This window comes from Trachypithecus francoisi, unplaced genomic scaffold, assembly GCF_009764315.1.
Source record: "Trachypithecus francoisi isolate TF-2019V2 unplaced genomic scaffold, Tfra_2.0 Lachesis_group7, whole genome shotgun sequence".
Classification (NCBI taxonomy): domain Eukaryota; kingdom Metazoa; phylum Chordata; class Mammalia; order Primates; family Cercopithecidae; genus Trachypithecus; species Trachypithecus francoisi.
Window position 1 is genome coordinate 94,037,873 of NW_022681472.1, and position 19,055 is coordinate 94,056,927.

The 19,055-nt window shown below is 47.4% G+C and overlaps 1 protein-coding gene across 1 annotated transcript in view; it reads right to left on the reverse strand.

Annotated features, from left to right (window-relative positions):
- Positions 1-19,055, reverse strand: part of COL22A1 (collagen type XXII alpha 1 chain) — a 336,220-nt gene that overhangs the window by 297,489 nt on the left and 19,676 nt on the right. The window contains exons 2-3 of the mRNA XM_033202916.1: positions 9,496-9,658; positions 4,571-5,137 (exon numbers count right to left, since the gene is read on the reverse strand). Coding sequence (XP_033058807.1) covers positions 4,571-5,137; positions 9,496-9,586 — 658 coding nt within the window. The 5' untranslated portion in view covers positions 9,587-9,658. The remainder of the gene's footprint in view (positions 1-4,570; positions 5,138-9,495; positions 9,659-19,055) is intronic.

Below are 19,055 nucleotides of genomic sequence, written 5' to 3' on the forward strand. Positions count from 1 at the left end.
CCTGCCTTCTCTAAATCTGCACCAGCCTTCACAATCTAACCATTTGTCTCTGTTCACCAAAGTGTGAACATATTCAATATTTCCATTATTATTGGCTATAATTTCAGATTTGCTTCATGTTCTTATCCTTTTCTTTGGTGGGGGTGGGGTGGGGAATGAAATAGATCATTGCCCATGAACTTCTAATGTGCGCAACACAACAGCAAGCATAGAATTAACTGTCAGGCCACTGCCCTTGATTTCCTTTAAACAATATTTAGGAGCTCATCCTACATACTAGTCTCTGCTCTAAGCACTGAAGTACCACAAGGAACAGACTTTGCCCTTGTGAAGCTTATATCCTTGTGTGTGAAGATACACTAAGCAGGTAAACTAATGCATATATAAAATTACACACTCTGTTACGTAATCGTCTGCCATTTTCCTGCTGCCCCAAGTAGACAAGAGTTTCCCTCGCAAGGACAAAGAGGATGCCAGATTCACTACTACATCATGGGCACCTGGCCTGTGTCCAGCACAGAGGAATCACTCAATGTGCTTGTTGAATGAATGAATGACGTGAATGTTTACTATAATGCATGACTGTTAATGAAGGAATGAATAAATGAGATTGAATCAAATGGCTGTTTTAATGCATGGTTGTTGAATGAATGAATGAGTTGGATCTAACTGAATGATTACTACATCAAAAAAAAAATCCTGATATTTTTAGTCTACCATTTTCCAGGTCATTAATAAGTGGCCCCTGTTGAGAATAGTTCCTCCTCAGGCTGTTAAGTCCCCCACAGGCATCCTCTGTGTACCAAGAGATTTCTGGTGTTCAAATTCTGCCATGCTCCCTGATTCAATCTCACTAGCTGCTTTCCAATATGTTACTATTAGCTCTTTTATTTTGTTTTGCTTTGTTTCTAATTGAAGCAATTGTAAGGGGATTTCATTTCGTTTGTAGCCAGAATAGACCAGGCCCTCTTCATCTCACAGCTGTATTTACAAAAACTGATTCCCTTTAGATGACTGAGCATTCACTTAAATCTTACATCTATTTTAGGATTTTGGAGAAGCCCTGTCTTCACAGAAATCATGAGCTTTTCCTGACGAGATCAGGGCAGACGTGTGTTCTGGGCTGGCCTGCGTAGGTTTCCCTTTCTCTTGGTAACAGCTCACTGGTTTTCCTTCATGTATCAAATCCCTTTCCTTGAGGGAGCTGGGCTGGGAACTAACTCCACTCCCAAATGTTAAACAAGGTCTTGTGACAGGCCCAAAATATTCAACCTATTTCCACTCCCAGACTAATGATCGGTGTAGGGACGGTCACATGACCTACCCTAGTCCAATGAGACCGAGTGCCAGGCCTGCTGAGTAATAGTCTCTTCTCCTCCCGGGTTTGCAGGCAGACACGGCTCTGAGATTCACTGAGAGGTGTCTTGCCATGATGTCCCCAGGTTGCCCTCCCATGTCCATTCTCTCCCTCAGCCCTGCTCATAGCCCAGGAGGCCAGCCACTGTGACTGCATCACTTGGCCTCCTTGCCAGGCTAGTGGAAGGAGCAGCCATGCAAGAGCAGATAAGGGGCAGGGGCTTCTTTCTTGCTGCCTCTCTGCCTGTATGTTGTGGTCTGGCAAGAGAACCGTATGCCTTCATGACTAAGCATCCTACAGGGCCACCCAATCTCAGCCCTCATGGACTCTAGTGACACACTCTATCCCTTCTCAGCTGGCTTCTCCCATCACTAGTTGGTGTGTACCTCAGTATCCCTTGTTGATCTCACCCTCCTCAAAATAAAACCTTCATCACAGAGTCTCTTCACGGAAACCCATTTACCAGTATAATTCTGATACATAAGTCAAGCCAAGAACAGAGTTAACACCAAGACAGAGGTACCTGGAAATGGAGAGTGGAATGAATGGATCAGGGGTTCATCGCTTGAAGCTGCCTGACCTCTGGTCTTTCAATTTAAAGTGATAATATTAATAAATTTGCTTTACCAAGGTCAATGATGGTGAAGCCCGTGTTCTGGAGGCACGGGGGAGAGCCCCGAAGTCTGAAGGCCTGGGTTCTGTTCCCACCCCTGGTGTCTATTAACTGTGAGGTACATCCCAGGGACTTGACCTCTCTGGGGTTGTCTCTGCCATTCTCAGAGCCATCCCTGGGCATGAAAGACCTTCAAAGTCTAGAGTTGTCTCTGCTAAGATCCAGAACCACTCTGAACCAAAACTGTCAGGATGGCAAAAACAAACAAACAAACAAAAAACAGTGGGAAGGATCTGGAAGTAACCTGGTTTCCCAGCACTCTGCATCAAGGGGTTCTGGATTCTGGAATGACAGGTAGAATTCATTGTTCCTGAGCTACCACATTGAATTTCTACTTCTTAGCTGGGACTGTGACCCTGTGCCTAGATCTCATCTGCACAGATTTGATTCATCCAGTACACACCTCGATCAATCCCATAGCTCCAGCCCTGCCTGGGCTGTCTCCTATCACTCCTCTTTCCCCACCTGACCCATCCCCTCTCGGGCCTACAACTGAGGGCCCAACACGCCTTGAAGCTGTGCCTTCCATGATCTCAGCATTCTGTGTGCTCTTATCTATATAAAAGACAGAATCCTTATCCTATGAGGTTGTGATATGGGTCAGTGAAGTCACTTATGGGAAGTCCACAGCCAATGCCTTGCATACTCTAGGGTAGATTACCTTCACTTAGACTTCTGGGCATCGATTTCCACCTCTGTAACATGGGCCAAGTCATCAATGCTGGATCTCTCCCGAAACACAGTTGTCTGAATTTCTCCAGCAGTCTTGTGAAGGGCCTCCCTTTGTCCTGCTGTTCAGTCACATTCCATTCCCCACAGAGATCTGACCATGTCACACCCCTGCATAAACCCTCCAGCATGTCTTCACCTTAGCACACAAGGCCCCCCTTTATGGGGACCCTGACAATCTGGCAACACCCAGCAGCCCTAATCTCCTTCTTTTCCCCAGCTGCATGGGCCCATCATGGTTCACTGACCATGTCATGGCATCCCTTAATCCCATTCCATCTCATCCTTCTCAATCCCATGCAGTTCATGCTCCTCCTCTGAATAACCTAAGCATCACTTCCTCCAGGAAGCCCTCCCTCATTCTCCATATCCCCACACATACCATAGTCACACATGGACCTCTGCCTGTGACTTTATTCAAGTTTACCTGCACAGTACCATATTCCCTTTTATGTGTCTTTCCTGCCTTCTAGACTATGAGTACCCTAAGAATGGGTGCTGTGTCTTATCTTTTTCTGTAGCCCCAGAAATCAGCACAAGGTCACACAAAAAAGTAGATAAGTATCTGATAAGTATCTGTTGAATAAATAAGTGGAGATTAAAAGAGCCAACACAGAGAAAAGGGTCATACTGTGGTACAGCAGCCTAGAGCCACCCCAGTTTCAGAAATGGTTTAGCTGTGTTCTCACGGGGCTGCAAGCCAGGCACAGCCACAGGATCAGGCCCCTGCCTCCCCTGCTGAGTCACACCCAGCTGCTCCCACCGCCAGCACTTCCATGCTGCCCCAGCCCCCCAAGGCTTTCCCTGCCCCTGGCCAAGGTATAACCCATGGCTTCCCAGTCAGGGGTTGTTCAGTCCCCTGCAGTAATCAGAAAGACAGAGGCTGAGGCTCCACACTCCACCTGACCAGCTTCAAAGCACAGCTCCTGCTAGGTCTGGAGGAGAAGGTTACTCAGCAGCCACTGTGACCCAAGAAGGACAAATGTCACCCCAATGCAATAGGCAGAGGCAGAAGCTGCAGACAGTATGGAACATGAGAAACCCACTTCACCCTTCCTGTCCTGGGGAGGGGGCTGTCCTCAGAATGACCCCTACTAAATCCTGGAGGTCAGGCTTCCAGGTCAGAGCCCTGGGGACCATCAGCTCTCTGCCTCCCCTCGCCCTACCCCCAGCCACAATCAACAGATTCCAGACAAATAAGCTAGAGGCCTTGGGTTATCTCAGAGGGCACCGGGTCAACAGCACTTGGCCTCTGGGATAAGCAGTTCCTGACTGTGTCTAAATGACTGACTCTGGGCTGCTGGGAACAGCTGACGGAGCCTGTATGTGCCCATTTTCTTGCATGATCCCTCATCACAGCCCCTTGGGAGACTCTGCTGTACGCCCAGTGCTTCAGGCCAGACTTTGCATGCACAGCTTCTAGCGTTCACAGCTCTGGGCAGTAAGTAGAGGATGTTCCCATATCAGAGGTAAAGACGAGACACCAAGTATCTCCTAGGTGGCAGGGTGGTTAGAACGCAGCCCTCTTTCCTTCCAAACCCCTTCTTGCCTCCGCTGGCGACCTCTGCCTCTGGATGGAAGAAGACATCGCATCTTCCTGACAACAGGAATGTCCAGGGGGTGCATGTGCTACTAGGTTCCCTGTGTGGCCAAACCCAAGAACGTGGGTTCCCTCTGCCTCTGCACTTGCTACTTCCCCCCGCCTTCCTGGAGCCAGCCGCAGGGTCCCTATCTGCCCAAGGACCCCTCCCGTGGGCTCAGCTGCTGGCGTCACTCTTGGCAGGGGTCACGTGGGGCCCAGGCGCACTCACTTTCACACAGACGGCGCCGCAGCTTGCCCCGGATCTTGTCGATGGCATTGAAGTCGGACACGTGGAAGACGTGGGCGGACTTGGGCTCTGAAGCGATCTCCTCCAGCTCCTCCTTGAGTGCCTCGCCCACGCCCACAGCGAAGATGCGGATGCCAGCGCGGTGGGCGGCCGCCGCGGCGTCCAGCACCAGGTCCTGGCTGCGGCCATCGGTGAGCAGGATGGCCACTTGCTTGTAGGCGCGGTCCCCGGGGCGGCCTCCGGAGCGCGGGGAGAAGCTGAGGGCCGTGATGTAGCGCAGCGCGTCACCCGTGTTAGTGTTGCCCCCATGGTAGGCGAGGCGCCGGGCGGCTGCCTTGACCTCCTCCCGCGAGCCAAAGAGGCCCAACTCGAAGGCCGTGGTGGGCCGGTCACTGTAGCGCACGACCCCCACACGGGTGCGGTCGGGACCCACCTCGAAGGTATCCACGAGGTTGGCCACCCACTGCCGGACCTTCTCAAAGTCCTCCTTGCCCACGCTGGAGGAGGTGTCCAGGAGGAAGACCAGATCGTAGTGGACACTTTTGCAACCTGCAGGGGTGAGAGAAGGGGTGGCATAGGGCAAATGGGCATGGAAAGGACACTGTCCTGGGGCATAAAGGTCACTGGGGTCACACACACCTGCTCAAATGCCTACCTGCCCTGTTTCTCATGACCCAGGGGCCCTGGGCTGCCTGAAGGGCCTGAGCCTCAGTTTCCAAACCTTCAGTTGGCAATAATGATGAGTTTTCCCCAAGACTACTGTGAGGCTCAACTGACAATACGTAGCATCACATTAAAATGATTAACAGCCACCACACAGCACCATGCCCCAATCTCTTCACTTTTATTTTGTTTAAAAGGTAACTCCATTTTTTCATTATTTCTCAACCGACCACAAATAATGCATGCCCGTTTCCGAGAAGTCAGAAAATGCAATCAAAAGATGTTTAGATGGCCAGGTGCGGTGGCTCACGCCTGTAATCCCAGCACTTTGGGAGGCCGAGGCAGGTGGATCACGAGGTCAGGAGATCGAGACCATTCTGGCTAACATGGTGAAACCCCATCTCTACTAAAAAATACAAAAAATCAGCCGGGCGTGGGGGCAGGTGCCTGTAGTCCCAGCTACTCGGGAGGCTGAGGCAGGAGAATGGCGTGAACCCGGGAGGCGGAGCTTGCAGTGAGCCGAGATCCTGCCATTGCACTCCAGCCTGGGCGACAGAGCAAGACTCTGTCTCAAAAAAAAAAAAAAAAAGTTTAGATGTTTTAAATGCCCGTATTGCCATCTACATGGAGATAACCACTATTAAAGCATGGTATATATACTTGATTATTTTTTATTTCCATATAATTATCAATAGGAATGGGACTGTACTAGACACACTGATACTTATGCTGTTCTCCCCGCATTTAGTTATAAGGTAGAAATCCATTTCTAGTTTGATCATGCCGGTTTCCATGGCTGCACAGAGTCCTCTGCAGGGATGAACATAATTGATTTAGCCAGCACTCTCCCGTTAGATATCTAACGACTCAGCCCTTTAAAATCAGATAATACAAGGGGAAGTGTTTTCCAATCTCTAGAACACTGCACAAATATACAAGAAACTATCAAGAAGCCCTGGTCTTAAGGCCGGGCGCAGTGGCTCACGCCTGTAATTCTAGCAATTTGGGAGGTCAAGGTGGGCAGATCACTTGAGGCCAGAAGTTTGAGACCAGCCTGGCTAACAAGGCAAAACCCCATCGCTACTAAAAATATAGAAATTAGCCAGGCATGGTGGCTTATGACTGTAATCCCAGCTACTCAGGAGACTGAGGCACAAGAATCCTTTGAGCCGGGAGGTAGAGGTTGCAGTGAGCCAATATCGTATCACTGCCCTCCAGCCTGGGTGACAGAGTGAGACCCTGTCTCAAAAACAGAAAAACAGGAGCCCGAGTCTGACTCTTCCAGAAGGTGGGGTTTGGCCATCCCCACAGAAGCAGCTGACCAGGCCTCTGGGAACACCAGGCACAAACATTTGGCTATAAAAACAAAACTGAACAAAACAAAACAAAAAACCACTTTGTTGAAATACGAGATTGGAAAAGGTAAAAGGGTCTGGTCGTGGCCTGGGCGCATGAGAGTTGGAGGAGAATGCACCTGCCTGCTCAGCAAGTGACCGTGGATTTGTCACACCCTTTCTCAGGAGCTTTGAAGCCTCATAAAGGAGGGTATCTTTTCATCCACCAATTCCAAAGTTAGTGATTTATCCCAAGAAAACAATCAGATAAATGGGGAAAAAAAAGATGTATAAAGAAATTCACAGCAGCATGGCCAAAAAAAAAAAAAAAAAGGCTGGAGATAACGACACAATCACCTATGTGGAATTAAAGAAATTACTTAAAGAAAAATTATGACGTATTCATTGCTAGGCAGCCATGACAGTGACGGCTGCAGAGGAATCCTTATTTACCAGCATGGATACACTTTTCCAATATAGCATTCGGTGTGAAAAACTGTTTATAAAATAATATGTATAACATAGAATTTCTGGAAAGAAAACCTATGCGTGTGTGTGTGCACGCATGATTGTATATGTATGTATGCATGACAGAACCTGAGAAGGAAATAGTTGCTTACCTCTGGTAAGCAGAGCTATGAGTGAATTTTATTTTTTGTATTTTTTGCTTTTATATTTGCAAGCAATAAAGTTCAAAAAACAGAAAAATGATAAAGCTATATGTATTTACACACATACTCCCACAAACGCTTCCCTATGTGGTCTGAGCCAATGCCACCCTTGAATGTTCCACACCTACCTTTCCCTCTAGTTTTAAAAATCCAAGTGACAATCTGCATGTCAGGCACTGAGTTATATCCCAGCCTTAGCAGGACTGATCCCTAACAAGATTAGAACTCTGGAGTGTGTTTGACCAGATGTGCAGACTTGGAGATAATTCCTGGGGAGTTTTTCTCCTTGACACAAAAGGTCATTCTTTTGTGCTTGGGACAATAATGTCCCAGTCTGTTCAGGATAATTGCTGCTGAGGGCCAGGCAGAACCCGGCCTGCAGGCTTTAATCCTAGAGCAAATTTGTTTGAAGGCTACAGAAGTTTCATTTGTTCAGGAGGCCTCCCCAAGGGGCCCTTTTGAGCTCAGGGCACATTTTCTCCCAGAGGCCAGGGAACAGGCGGGATTGTGTGCCCGTGAGGCTGGAGTGCGATGTGGAGAGAAGAGATCTGAACTGGGGCGGGTGCCCTGGCTTCTGGCCTTGACTCTGCTAAGGCAGGGGCTATGCCACTGCTGGCAGGTGAGTGCTTTCCTTGGGCCCACCATTTTCCACTCTGACATGAGGGCACGGAGGAGACCACCCTAGGGCCTTTTTGCTTTTAAATGTGATAATCCTGTGCATTGGCTGTGCGTTTGGGGTTGGCTAGATGTGCGCAGAAATCTCATGTTCCCTGCATGTAAAACAGGATGTCTACAGTTAGTACTGCCCTTCCAGCTAGCCAGGCTTTGAGAGGCTCAGGGGAAAAAAAAAAAAAAAAGCATGAGACAACTCTGTAAATTCAATAAAGAAACAATGTCAAACTTTCTTTTTTAAGTCCAGGGAGAAAAGCCTTAGAATATCACTTCCTGTAAGATGGGCCCAGCATTTTGCTTCCTGGATCTAATGACAGGCAGTCTCCCTGGCCACCTTGGGGGCAGTACACAAAATGTTGCACCTGTCTGTGTATTGAGGACCCCAGTGTGCAGGCTCTATGCCGAGGTTGTGGGCCCTGATCCCTCCTTCACAACTAAGCACTGACCCGTGCCTTGCCCCAGGGCAGGGGCCCTCATACAGGTTAGCAAAACCATGTTGCCATGTCTCTCCCCTCCTGCCCCGGGCCTTCTCATCTCCAGTCAGCTTTCCCAATTACAGGGTCTACTACATAAACACACTTTTCTCACCGTCCTGGATGCCTTTGCTAAGTGGGCTCCAGTGTGCACATGTGTCCCAGAACCTTCACAGGACAACACAGCCAGGTCCTCACCCGGGCCTCCTCCCCGAGCTCCAAACCTGCACACACTTGGTAGAGACAGGCTCACAACCCAGGATGTGACTGATTAAGACGTGTTAAAGCAACTCATTCCCTCTCTCTGTGACGCTCTCTCCTCCTCTCACACGAACACACACCCATCCCCTCACATTCACACTCACATGCATACTGACATCGCCACACGTATTCACACACTCCCTCAAACTCACACACACTCCCCCACACACTCCCTCAAACACACACACTCTCACACTCCCTCACACACTTCCCCCAACTCTCTCACACTCCCTCACACTTCAGACTCATACACACTCCCTCGAACTCCCCACACACTTCGTCAAACACACACTCCTATACTTCCTCACACTCCCTCACACACTCCCTCAAACTCACACACACTCGCACACTCCTCCACACCCTCCCTCAAGCTCACACTCCCACACACTCCCTCAAGCTCACACTCCCACACACTCCCACACACTCCCTCAAGCTCACACTCCCACACACTTTGTCAAACTCACACACACTCCCCCACACACTCCCTCAAACTCACACACATTCTCTCACTCCCTCACACACTTCAAAGTCCCACACACTCACACTCCCCCACATTCCTTCACACTCGCTCACACACTCTCCCTCACACCTCGCACCTCCTCACACACTCATACACACACTCTCAGACACATACAGGCCCTTGCTGAGCAGCTGGTGAGTTTCTGTCCCTAGGTTGGCGGGCAGCTGACTCACACTTGGATTCCAGACTCTCCCTCTCTCTCACACGGTCAGTTGTGAGCTCACTTGCATGCACACCCCACAGCCCATGCTCACAGACACATGCTGTCTGCTCTGTCCCCAGCACAGCATGGCACAGCCCATGGTGGCCCCACCTGCCCGCTGAGCCTGGCAGCCGCCGCCCCCACTCCACAGCAGCAGCATCCAGAGGAGGCCAGCCACAGCGTTCCCTCGGAGGCCGACCATGGCTCTCCTGTTCTTGGGGACAGGCTTCTCTTGGCCAGGAAGAGACGCTGTGAGGGTCTACTGCAGCATGGCCTGTGTGGAGAAAGACACCCTTAGAGAAGGCTCTCAAGCTGAAAGTCTGTGAGAGGCAAACTCTGGGCCCCGCCCAGGGAGATTCCCCCACGCCCAGCCTTGCAACTCATCTTCCCTCCCGGATTCAACTCCAGGCGGCCAATGTGTAACCTTCCAGAGCAGAGTCAAGTGTGACCTCCCTTCATGGACGTGTGCCTGGGTCCCCCCAGCCATCCAATTAGCAGATGGGCTTGCAGAAAGGAGTAGGAGAGGGCCTTGTGCCTGAGGACTCCACACCACATCCTGCCTGGTATGGCTTGGCTCTGTGTTGCCACCCATATCTCCCTCTCTGAAATCCCCACGTGTCGAGGGAGGGACATGATAGGAGGTAACTGGATCATGGGGGCAGTTTCCCCCATGCTGTTCTTGTGATATTGAGTGAGTTCTCAGGAGATTTGCTCGTTTTATAAATAGTAGTTTTTCCTGCTGTCTCACATATTCACTCTCCTGCCAGCCACCATGTAAGAAGCACCTGCTGCCCCTTCCTCCATAACTGTAAGTTTCCTGGGGCCTCCCCAGCCATGCAGAACAATGAGTCAATGAAACCTCTTTCCTTTATAAATTACCCAGTCTTGGGCAGTTCTTTCTAGCAGCGTGAAAATGGACTAATACACCACCTAAAATCGTTCAGTATCACTGTCCTCATCTGAATACGGCACAGGGGACTGCCACGTTCCACCCACCCCTGTCCAGCCTGGCCTCTCACCTTGCCTCACTCCCTCATGCCGCACTTGGTAGCCATGAACTTTCTAGCCATTTCCTGCAGGTTCCAGGTGCACCACACCTCCCTTCGCCCCTGTGGGAGGGCTTCCCTCTACCTAAAATCCCCACACCTACCCTGGGAGCCTCTGGCAATGCTCAGCTCAGATGCTCCCCTTCTGGAAAATTTTTCCCAGACCCCTCACTTCCCTACGGATTGAGGGGATCACTGCTCAGCTGCCTGCAAGTGAACCCTGAGCTCCTCAGCAGGGGACTGTGACTCTAATTCTCCATTTGCTTCATTGTCAGCCCTTTGGACTGCTTGATCCCTAGAGGCTGAGGCCAGGCCAACTTCACTGGGCATGGAAGATTGGAGCATTTACGCACGGTCAGTAAGTACCTATGAAGGAAAGAACTAATGAAGAATTCTTCAAAGGATTCCTGAACCTCAGTGTTTGCAATGGTAAGGAAGTTATCTCAAAGGCAGTTGGGCAAACCATCCTCATAAGGGTTATTCTGCTTCAAATAATTGGTGAATACTTTTTAAAAGATTCTAATAAACAGAAAAATATTAAGATGGTGGCAAGGGAGTACGTCGGGACAAAACTCATTTACCCTTTGTAAAGTACCAATCTGATGCCAGTATTTACAATGACCAGAGGGAAGACTGCAGAGAATCATGAAATGACATCTTATGAACTGGCATGTCCGCTGCAGCCCGGAGTCACGTGCCACCACCAGCACCCTGGACCAGGGCTAGGAGGGCTTATTAAAACATAAAAAAACATGTGGCAGGGGAGTGAGCTCATGGGTGTCTGTATGTATGTTTCTGTTGCTGATCTTTCTCTGAATTATGTTGACATTTCCACTCTTCATCAATGACAATCTAAAATGTTAAAATGAATCAGAAGGGAACCTCCAAAAACCTGGATTAACTGTGAAGAAAATATCAACAGGGCTGTGCCTGATGACAAGCATAGGTAAATCAATTTCTGGGACTATCCCCCTGAAATACACCCATGTGCATATGCGCATGCACACACATGCACACACACACACACACACGCACACACACACACACACAGGATAAGCTAGCTGAATGCACATTTGAAATCATGAGCCACCGGGCTTCATCTGCTGTAGGAGCAGCAGATGAATTATTTGTGGCTCCAAGGACACAAATATTTGTGCAGATAATTGCACAGATAATTCTGCAGAGAACCATGAAATGACATCCTATGAACTGGCATGTCCACTGCAGCTCGGAGTCACATGCCACCACTAGGAATCATTTGTGGCTCCAAGGACACAAACATGCTCTCATCCTGCACTCTATCCAGGCTGCTTCTCCATCCTGTAATGCCCCCAATCCACTTGACCTCCAGATGCTCAATCAGTTCTTCCAATTCCCTATGGAGTGGCTGTGGTCATTCCTATTCTGCATGTTATACCTGATCTCAGCCAGGTCACGTAACTTGCCCAAGGTCACACTCCTGGAAGTGGTGGAGCAGGCACTGGACACCCTATAACCAGCAGATGCATTACTCCAAGGAAAGCCGGAACCCCATTCTACATCAAGTCTAAATGTCTCTGCTGCACCTGCAACTCCTTAGCTCCTGGAGGGTTAAGTCTAGAGATACTCCCCTGCCTCAAATCCCTCCTACCCACTATATTCACCAAATGCTAATGTATCACACAGCTTTTTTTTTTTTTTTGGATGGAGTTTCACTCTTATTGCCCGGGCTGGAGGCTCACTGCAACCTCCGCCTCCTGGGTTCAAGCAATACTCCTGCCTCAGCCTCCTGAGTAGCTGGGATTACAGGTGTGTGCCACCACACCTGGCTAATTTTGTATTTTTAATAGAGACGGGGTTGCTCCATGTTGGTAAGGCTGGTTTTGAACTCCCAACCTCAGGTGATCTGACTGCCTCGGCCTCCCAAAGTACTGGCATTACAGGCATGAACCACCACGCCCAGTCTCACACAGCTTTTAGCACAGCATTTTTAGATGCATCTCATCAAACAGATTTATGGCCCTGTGCTGGGCTTATATCAAATGCCTCAAAAATTTTGTATGGAACTTTTGTTTTCCAACAACCCATTCAGGTTATATCTATCCTCCAAATTTTGCCCACAGACTTCCATCTTTTTTCCCACATCTCCTGGTACCCTCTGCAGGCTTTGGGGCTGATATCTGGATGCTTACATCTGGAGAAATTATTCCCCATATCACCTTCTCCCCTCTGGTCCTTTGCCACCTCCCTGAAGAACGAGTGGATGGATGCATCCAGTCATATTTATCACTTGAGAGTTAAACATGTATTTGTTCCCATGGGATCTGGCAGGGGTCCCAGGCACAGCCTGTGTCATGCCAGGCTGTGATTGTCTGCCCGGGGCCTGGCTCCCCTGTGGCCTAGTGAGGAGGGTCTTTGAAAGCAGCGACTGTGTCTTACTGGTTTCTGTAGTACTGGTGGCCGGCGCAAAGCCCAGCACAGAATTGGTGCTCAGTTAATGTTCATATTTGAAGGGAAAGAAAAGAGAAGGGAAGAGAAGAGGGAAAGGAGGAAGGGAGAGAAGAAAAGGAAAGAAAGAAGGGGAGGCTGATGACTCGGCTACGTTAGAGAAATACTGAACTCAGAGAATCTGGACTATTGGCAGTTTCTGAGCATAGACTCATCCAAGCACATTTCGTGTCTCTATTCTGCCTAGGACTTACTAGCACCCAAATCTGATCTCTTTTTTGATTTTGTCAACAGTAAAAGATTACTTTGGTGCCTATTACTAATAGAAAAGAGTATTAAGAGTCTGCTTCAAGAAATGGGCTAAGCAGTTTTTGTCCACATATTGTTTTATTGGAGCCTCACATTCATGCTATGAGCTAGGTACCAATATCTCATGAAAAAAGTACAGCATGGGGGGATTAAAGTCTCAGCTGTGAGTGGTCGTGCTGGGATTTGACCTCAGGTCACAGGCTGTTCTCCATCCCCTTTCCATGCTGGGGATGTTTTCTCTCTTGTATGTATATATGTGTGTGTGTGTGTGTGTGTATATATATATATATTTTTTTTTTTTTTTTTTTTTACTTTTTTAAATGGTTGTGGGTACATAGTGGGTGTATATATTTATGGGGTACGTGAGATGTTTTTTTAGAGGCTTGCAATGTGAAATAGCCACATCATGGGGAATGGGGTATCCATCCCCTCAAGCACTTAGCCTTCGGGTTACAAGCAATCCAACTACACTATTTAGGTTATTTTAAAATGTACAATTATTATTGACTATAGTCACCGTATTATGCTATCAAATAGTAGGTCTTATTCATTCTATTTTTTTACCTGTTAACTGTCCCCACCTCTCCCCACCCCCTCACTATCCTTCCCAGACTCTGGTCTCTCTTTTTTTTTTTTTTTTTTAGATGGAGTCTTACTCTGTCACCCAGGCTGGAGTGCAGTGGTGCCATCTCTGTTCACTGCAACCTCTGCCTCCCAGGTTCAAGCAATTCTCTGCCTCAGTCTCCTGAGTAACTGTGATTACAGGTGCCCGCCACCACGCCTGTCTAATTTTTGTATTTTTAGTAGAGATGGGGCTTACCCATGTTGGCCAGGCTGGTCTTAAAGTCCTCACCTCGCAATCCACCCACCTTGGCTTCCCAAAGTGCTGGGATTAGAGGCGTGAGCCACCACGCCCAGCCAGTCTCTCTTAAGATTGTATCTTGAGCAATGTCTGGCCTATTAAAAATGCCTTAAAAATGTCACCATTATTGGCTACCTAGAACTATACCTGTGGCACTAGCGCTATTGTTTTAGTTGCAATTTCTACTTTGGGACATTTAGTAGGCCATTTTATTTATTGAATATGCTACAGAGGACATCTTTGCACCTAAGTCTTACCCATGTGTAATTATTTTCTAAGGGTAGATTTGTAGTAAAACACTTAGGGGGTCATAAGGGTTTCGCAAGAATCCTGACTCGTATCGCCAAATTGCTTTCCAAAAAGGTTGTACCAATGTCCACCGCCTCCAGCAGTGTGTGAGTGTGTGGGTGCCCCTCTCACCACCTACTTGGGAGCATTGAGTATTATCACTCCTTCCATCTTTGGTAACTCAACAGAAGAGGCATTGTGGCTTGTTTCCTATGCATTTCTTTGTTCCACGAGGCTTCTTAGCTAAGTGTATTTTCCCTTCTGTATATTTTATTTTCATGTGGCTGTACATTTCTAAAGGTATTTTTCATTGTTAAAGCCAATGTCCTGGATAGGGAAAACAATATACATTTCACTATTGATTTCTTCATTTAGGAAATATTCACAAGTTGCCCTCCTGTGCCAGGTGCTGAGGATAGGCAGATAAATGACACTGAGCCTACCCTGCACAGGTTCTCAATGACCCTGTGACACACGTAAGACACACACTGGGGGAGGGAGGATCAAGTTAATGGTGGTAGAAAGAAGCCCAAGGGGTTGTGGGGGAAGGCAGAGAGGTGGGGATGTCCATTACCTGACTATTTTAGGGGAAGTTCAGGCTTCCCAACTTCCTTCCAAAGCGAGTTTGGAACGCTGAGCAGGACTCAGCCAGACAGAAAGTAGGTGATAATTTCAGGCAGAAGGAATGGCATCTGCTAGGCCCCAGACGGGGCCAGAGCGAGATACTTAGGAAACTTCCCCCATGCACAACAGGTATGCGGGTTGCTCTCAGGAGAGGTATAACCTGGTTCCTGCCACCTTCAGGACAAAGTACACTCATCTTACCGGGCACTACAGGCCACTTGTGAGAGCACAGGGTATAACAGTCTGAATGACAATACTCAGAGAGCACCAGGAGGCAGCTACAGGAACAGGAAGAAAGGCACTGTCCAAAAATGGAACACATAAGGGCAGTCAGAGTTCCAAGGTTAGGAGTCAGATGGTCCAGGGGAGAGGCACAGAATCTTAGCAAGTCAGAGCTGATTGCCCAGCCCGTTATGCTTCACAGCTGTATGGAGACAAGGACTTGTTGGACTTGTCCATTCTGTTGCCCAGCACCTAGAACAGCTCCTAGCATGTAGTGGTCACCTAAATAAGCATTAGATTGATGAATGAATGATGAACGGCCAGCATCTGATGCTGTTATAGTATCATATTACATTGGGGTAGCTAGAAGTCATTCATTAGAAGAACACAGACATCATCAAGGAACTATGAAAGTAACTGATTATTACTTATTCTCTACCATGTGCTAGGCAGTATCTGGTTAATGCATGAGCTCATGTGACCCTTCAGGGCAGGCGTCATCATTTCCACTGGGTAAAGGAGGACATTGAGGTAGAGAGAAGGTATGTGTCTCTCCCCAGGTCACTCAGTTGATGGAAGAAGGGACTGGGGCTGAAACTTAGGCCTCTTCTGGGCACTAAACCCACACTCTCTCCCTGAACTCAATGGATACAACACATCCAAATATGAGCTGCAACTACTGAGCCACTGTTGTCTTGTGAAATAAGAAAGATGGTGGCTGGTGACGGCGGGGAATAAAATGGATCATCCATCATTGTTCAGTATTTTCCCAGCCTCTAGAAATTTTATAATTGCCCTCATTGCAGAAACCGGACTTTATCAATGTTGTAATCTCCAAGTTTTTAGAGAAATCTTTGTCATATATCTTTCTAAATATTCAAGAATAGAGAGAACTAAAGACCAATATCCTTTATAAACATAGATGCAAAAATATTTACCAAAAGAAATGCAAATCAAATTTGGGCAGCATATGAAAAGTAACAGACACCATGACCAAGTGAGATTTATCTCAGGAAGGCAGGAGTAGTTCAACATACAAATATTAATCAATGTAACATACCACACAGTGGACCCAATTGATGCAGAAAAAGCATTTGACAAAATCCAGCACTCTTTCATGATAAAAAATAAATAAATAAACTAAGACCATAAAAAAACTTCCTTAACATAATGAAGGCCATCTATGAAAAACAGCTAACATCATCCTCAATGGTGAAAGACTGAAATTTTTTCCAAGAACAAAACAAGGATCTTTCTTTGCCATATCTACTCAACATGCTACTGGAAGTTCTGGCCAGACCAACTAGGTAAGAAAAGGAAATAAAAGACATTCAACTTGGAAAAGAAGAGGTAAAATTATCTCTATTTGCAGATGGCATTTTTTTTTTTTTTTAGGGATGGGTTTTCACTCTGTTACACAGGCTACAGTTCAGTGGCACAATGATAGCCCACTGCAGCCTCAAACTCCTGGGCTTAAGCAATCCTTCTGCCTCAGCCTCCCAAGTAGCTGTGACTACAGGCACATATCACCATGTCCAGCTACAGGTGGCATGATCGTATATGTGCAAAAACCCAAATAATCTCCCCAAAACTGGCAGAACCAATAAACAAATTCAACAAAGTATAAGATACAAAACCAGCACTCAAAAGCTTGTTGCGGGCTGGGCGCAGTGGCTCACGCCTGTAATCCTAAAACTTTGGGAGGCCAAGGTGGCGGATTGCCTGAGCTCAGGAGTTCGAGACCAGCATGGGCAAAATGGTGAAACCTCGTCTCTATGAAAACACAAAAACAAAACAAAAACAAAAACAAACTAGCTGGGCGTGGCAGCATTGAGCCTGTAGTCCCAGCTACTCAGGAGGCTGAGGCAGGATAATTGCTTGAACCCTGGAGGCGGAGGTTGCAGTGAGCCGAGATCGTACCACTGTACTCCAGCCTGGCGACAGAGTGAGACTCCACCAAAAAAAAAAAAAGTTTGTTGTGTTTCTGTATACCAGTAATGAACAATGCAAAAATAAAAAGAGGAAAATGATTTCATTTATGATAGCATCATAAAGGATAAAATGTTAGGAATAAATGTAATCAACAATGACATGTACACTGAAAGCTATGAAACACTAGTGACAAAAGTTAAAGACCTAAATAAGAAGAAAGATATCTTATTGCTTAATGGTTGACAGATGTTCTGTCTCGGGTGATGAAAATGTTCTAGAAACAGAGTAATCACAGCAGACTTGCAAATTAGTACTAATCACCCCCTTTACCAGTGAGGAACCTGGGTTCAGGAAGGATAGACAACTTCCCTAAGCACACAGCCCTAGTAATGACAGCTGGTTTTGGCATCAGATCTGAAGGGCGCCAAAGCCCATGCTCTTTCCAGCACTAAACCATTAACGTACATTATATGCTCATAAGTACAGTAGCTAAAGGGCTTTATAAATAATAATTCATTTAATCTGAACAGTAGGCACAGTTAGCCCCATTGTACAGAGTAAGAAACTGAAGAACTTGGGCTTAAGTAATCCTCCCGTGACTCCCACATCTAGGAGTCATGGGAAGGATTCAATCCCAAACAATCTAACCATAGGTCCATACTCAAGTCACTCAGCAACACTGCTTCTCCCAGGATGTTTGCAATCTGGCTGGAGCAACACTTCATAAATACAGAAACAATGAGAGAAAAAAGCAAAGGATATAGTCAAACACCAAACTATGTATCACCCAGTTCATAAGAAGGAGAGGACAAGAGCATTGAAAGAGAAAGGGAAAATTTGCTGCAGAAGAAACTTTCAGTTAATCCCCGAGAGGGAAGAGCATGGCTTTCTTTATCCTGTTGATGTGATGAATAACATTAATTGATTTTCAGATATTGAAGCAGCCTTGCACACCTGGGACATATCCCACTTGGTTGTGATGCATAATTATTTTCATATGTGGCTTGATTTATTTGCGAATATTTTGTTGAGGATCTTTACACCTATGTTCATGAGAGTTACTGGTCTGTAGTTTCTTGTGATGTCCTCATTTGGTTTTGGTATTAGGGCCATGCCGGTCTCATAGAATGAGTTAGGAAGTATTCCCTCTGCTTCTATCTTCTGGAAGAGATTGTGGAAAAGAGAACGGCTTTCTACCCAGAAATAAATGGAGTGTTTATAACAAAATGTTTACTGAGTGAGGAAGCCCTGGTATGGAATCCTAGCTTTGCCGCTTGGTGGCACGAATGAACATTTCTTATACTCAGTTTCCTCAACCATTAGACAGGGATGATCTCTACTCTATCGGGGGTATGGTAAGGATTACAGGAAATGATTTCTGTAAAGCCTGCAGCACAGGCCCTGGCACAGAGTAGGTGTTCACCAAACATGAGGTTTCTGGAACTTCATCCCCTCCACACTCCCCAGCCCATCTCAGGTTGCAGCCCCAGCATGCATGGGGTACCATTATTCCATCTTCTCTCTCTCACCCAGCCCTGAGCTGTTTTCAGGGATTAGCTGCCAAGCTGGCAGGACGTAGGCCACACCCCTGTCCCTGGGAGGCAGAGCTCTGCCATTAGTCTCCCAAAAGTCCAGCAATTAATTTACTGAGCTGAGTTCCTTCCACAAGCCAGCCCATTGCCATAGTAACCAGCATTCCCATTCAGAGACCCAGAGGAGGGAGGAGGAAGAACACTGAGCAGAAAGCAATTTAGAGAGAGAGAATGAGATTCGGCAGATTACTAGGGCAGCCTGGGCAGAGTTCGAGCTCTGTCTGAGTCAGAGGGTCTGGCCTCTACCCATTGAGGTGGGGGCTGGGGGAATGAGACACTGCTGATGTGTTGCTGGGGTGATGGGCAATGTTCTGGGCAGGAATCTGGTTGGGACATAAGCGCATAGTACGTCTGTGTCCAGACCACTGA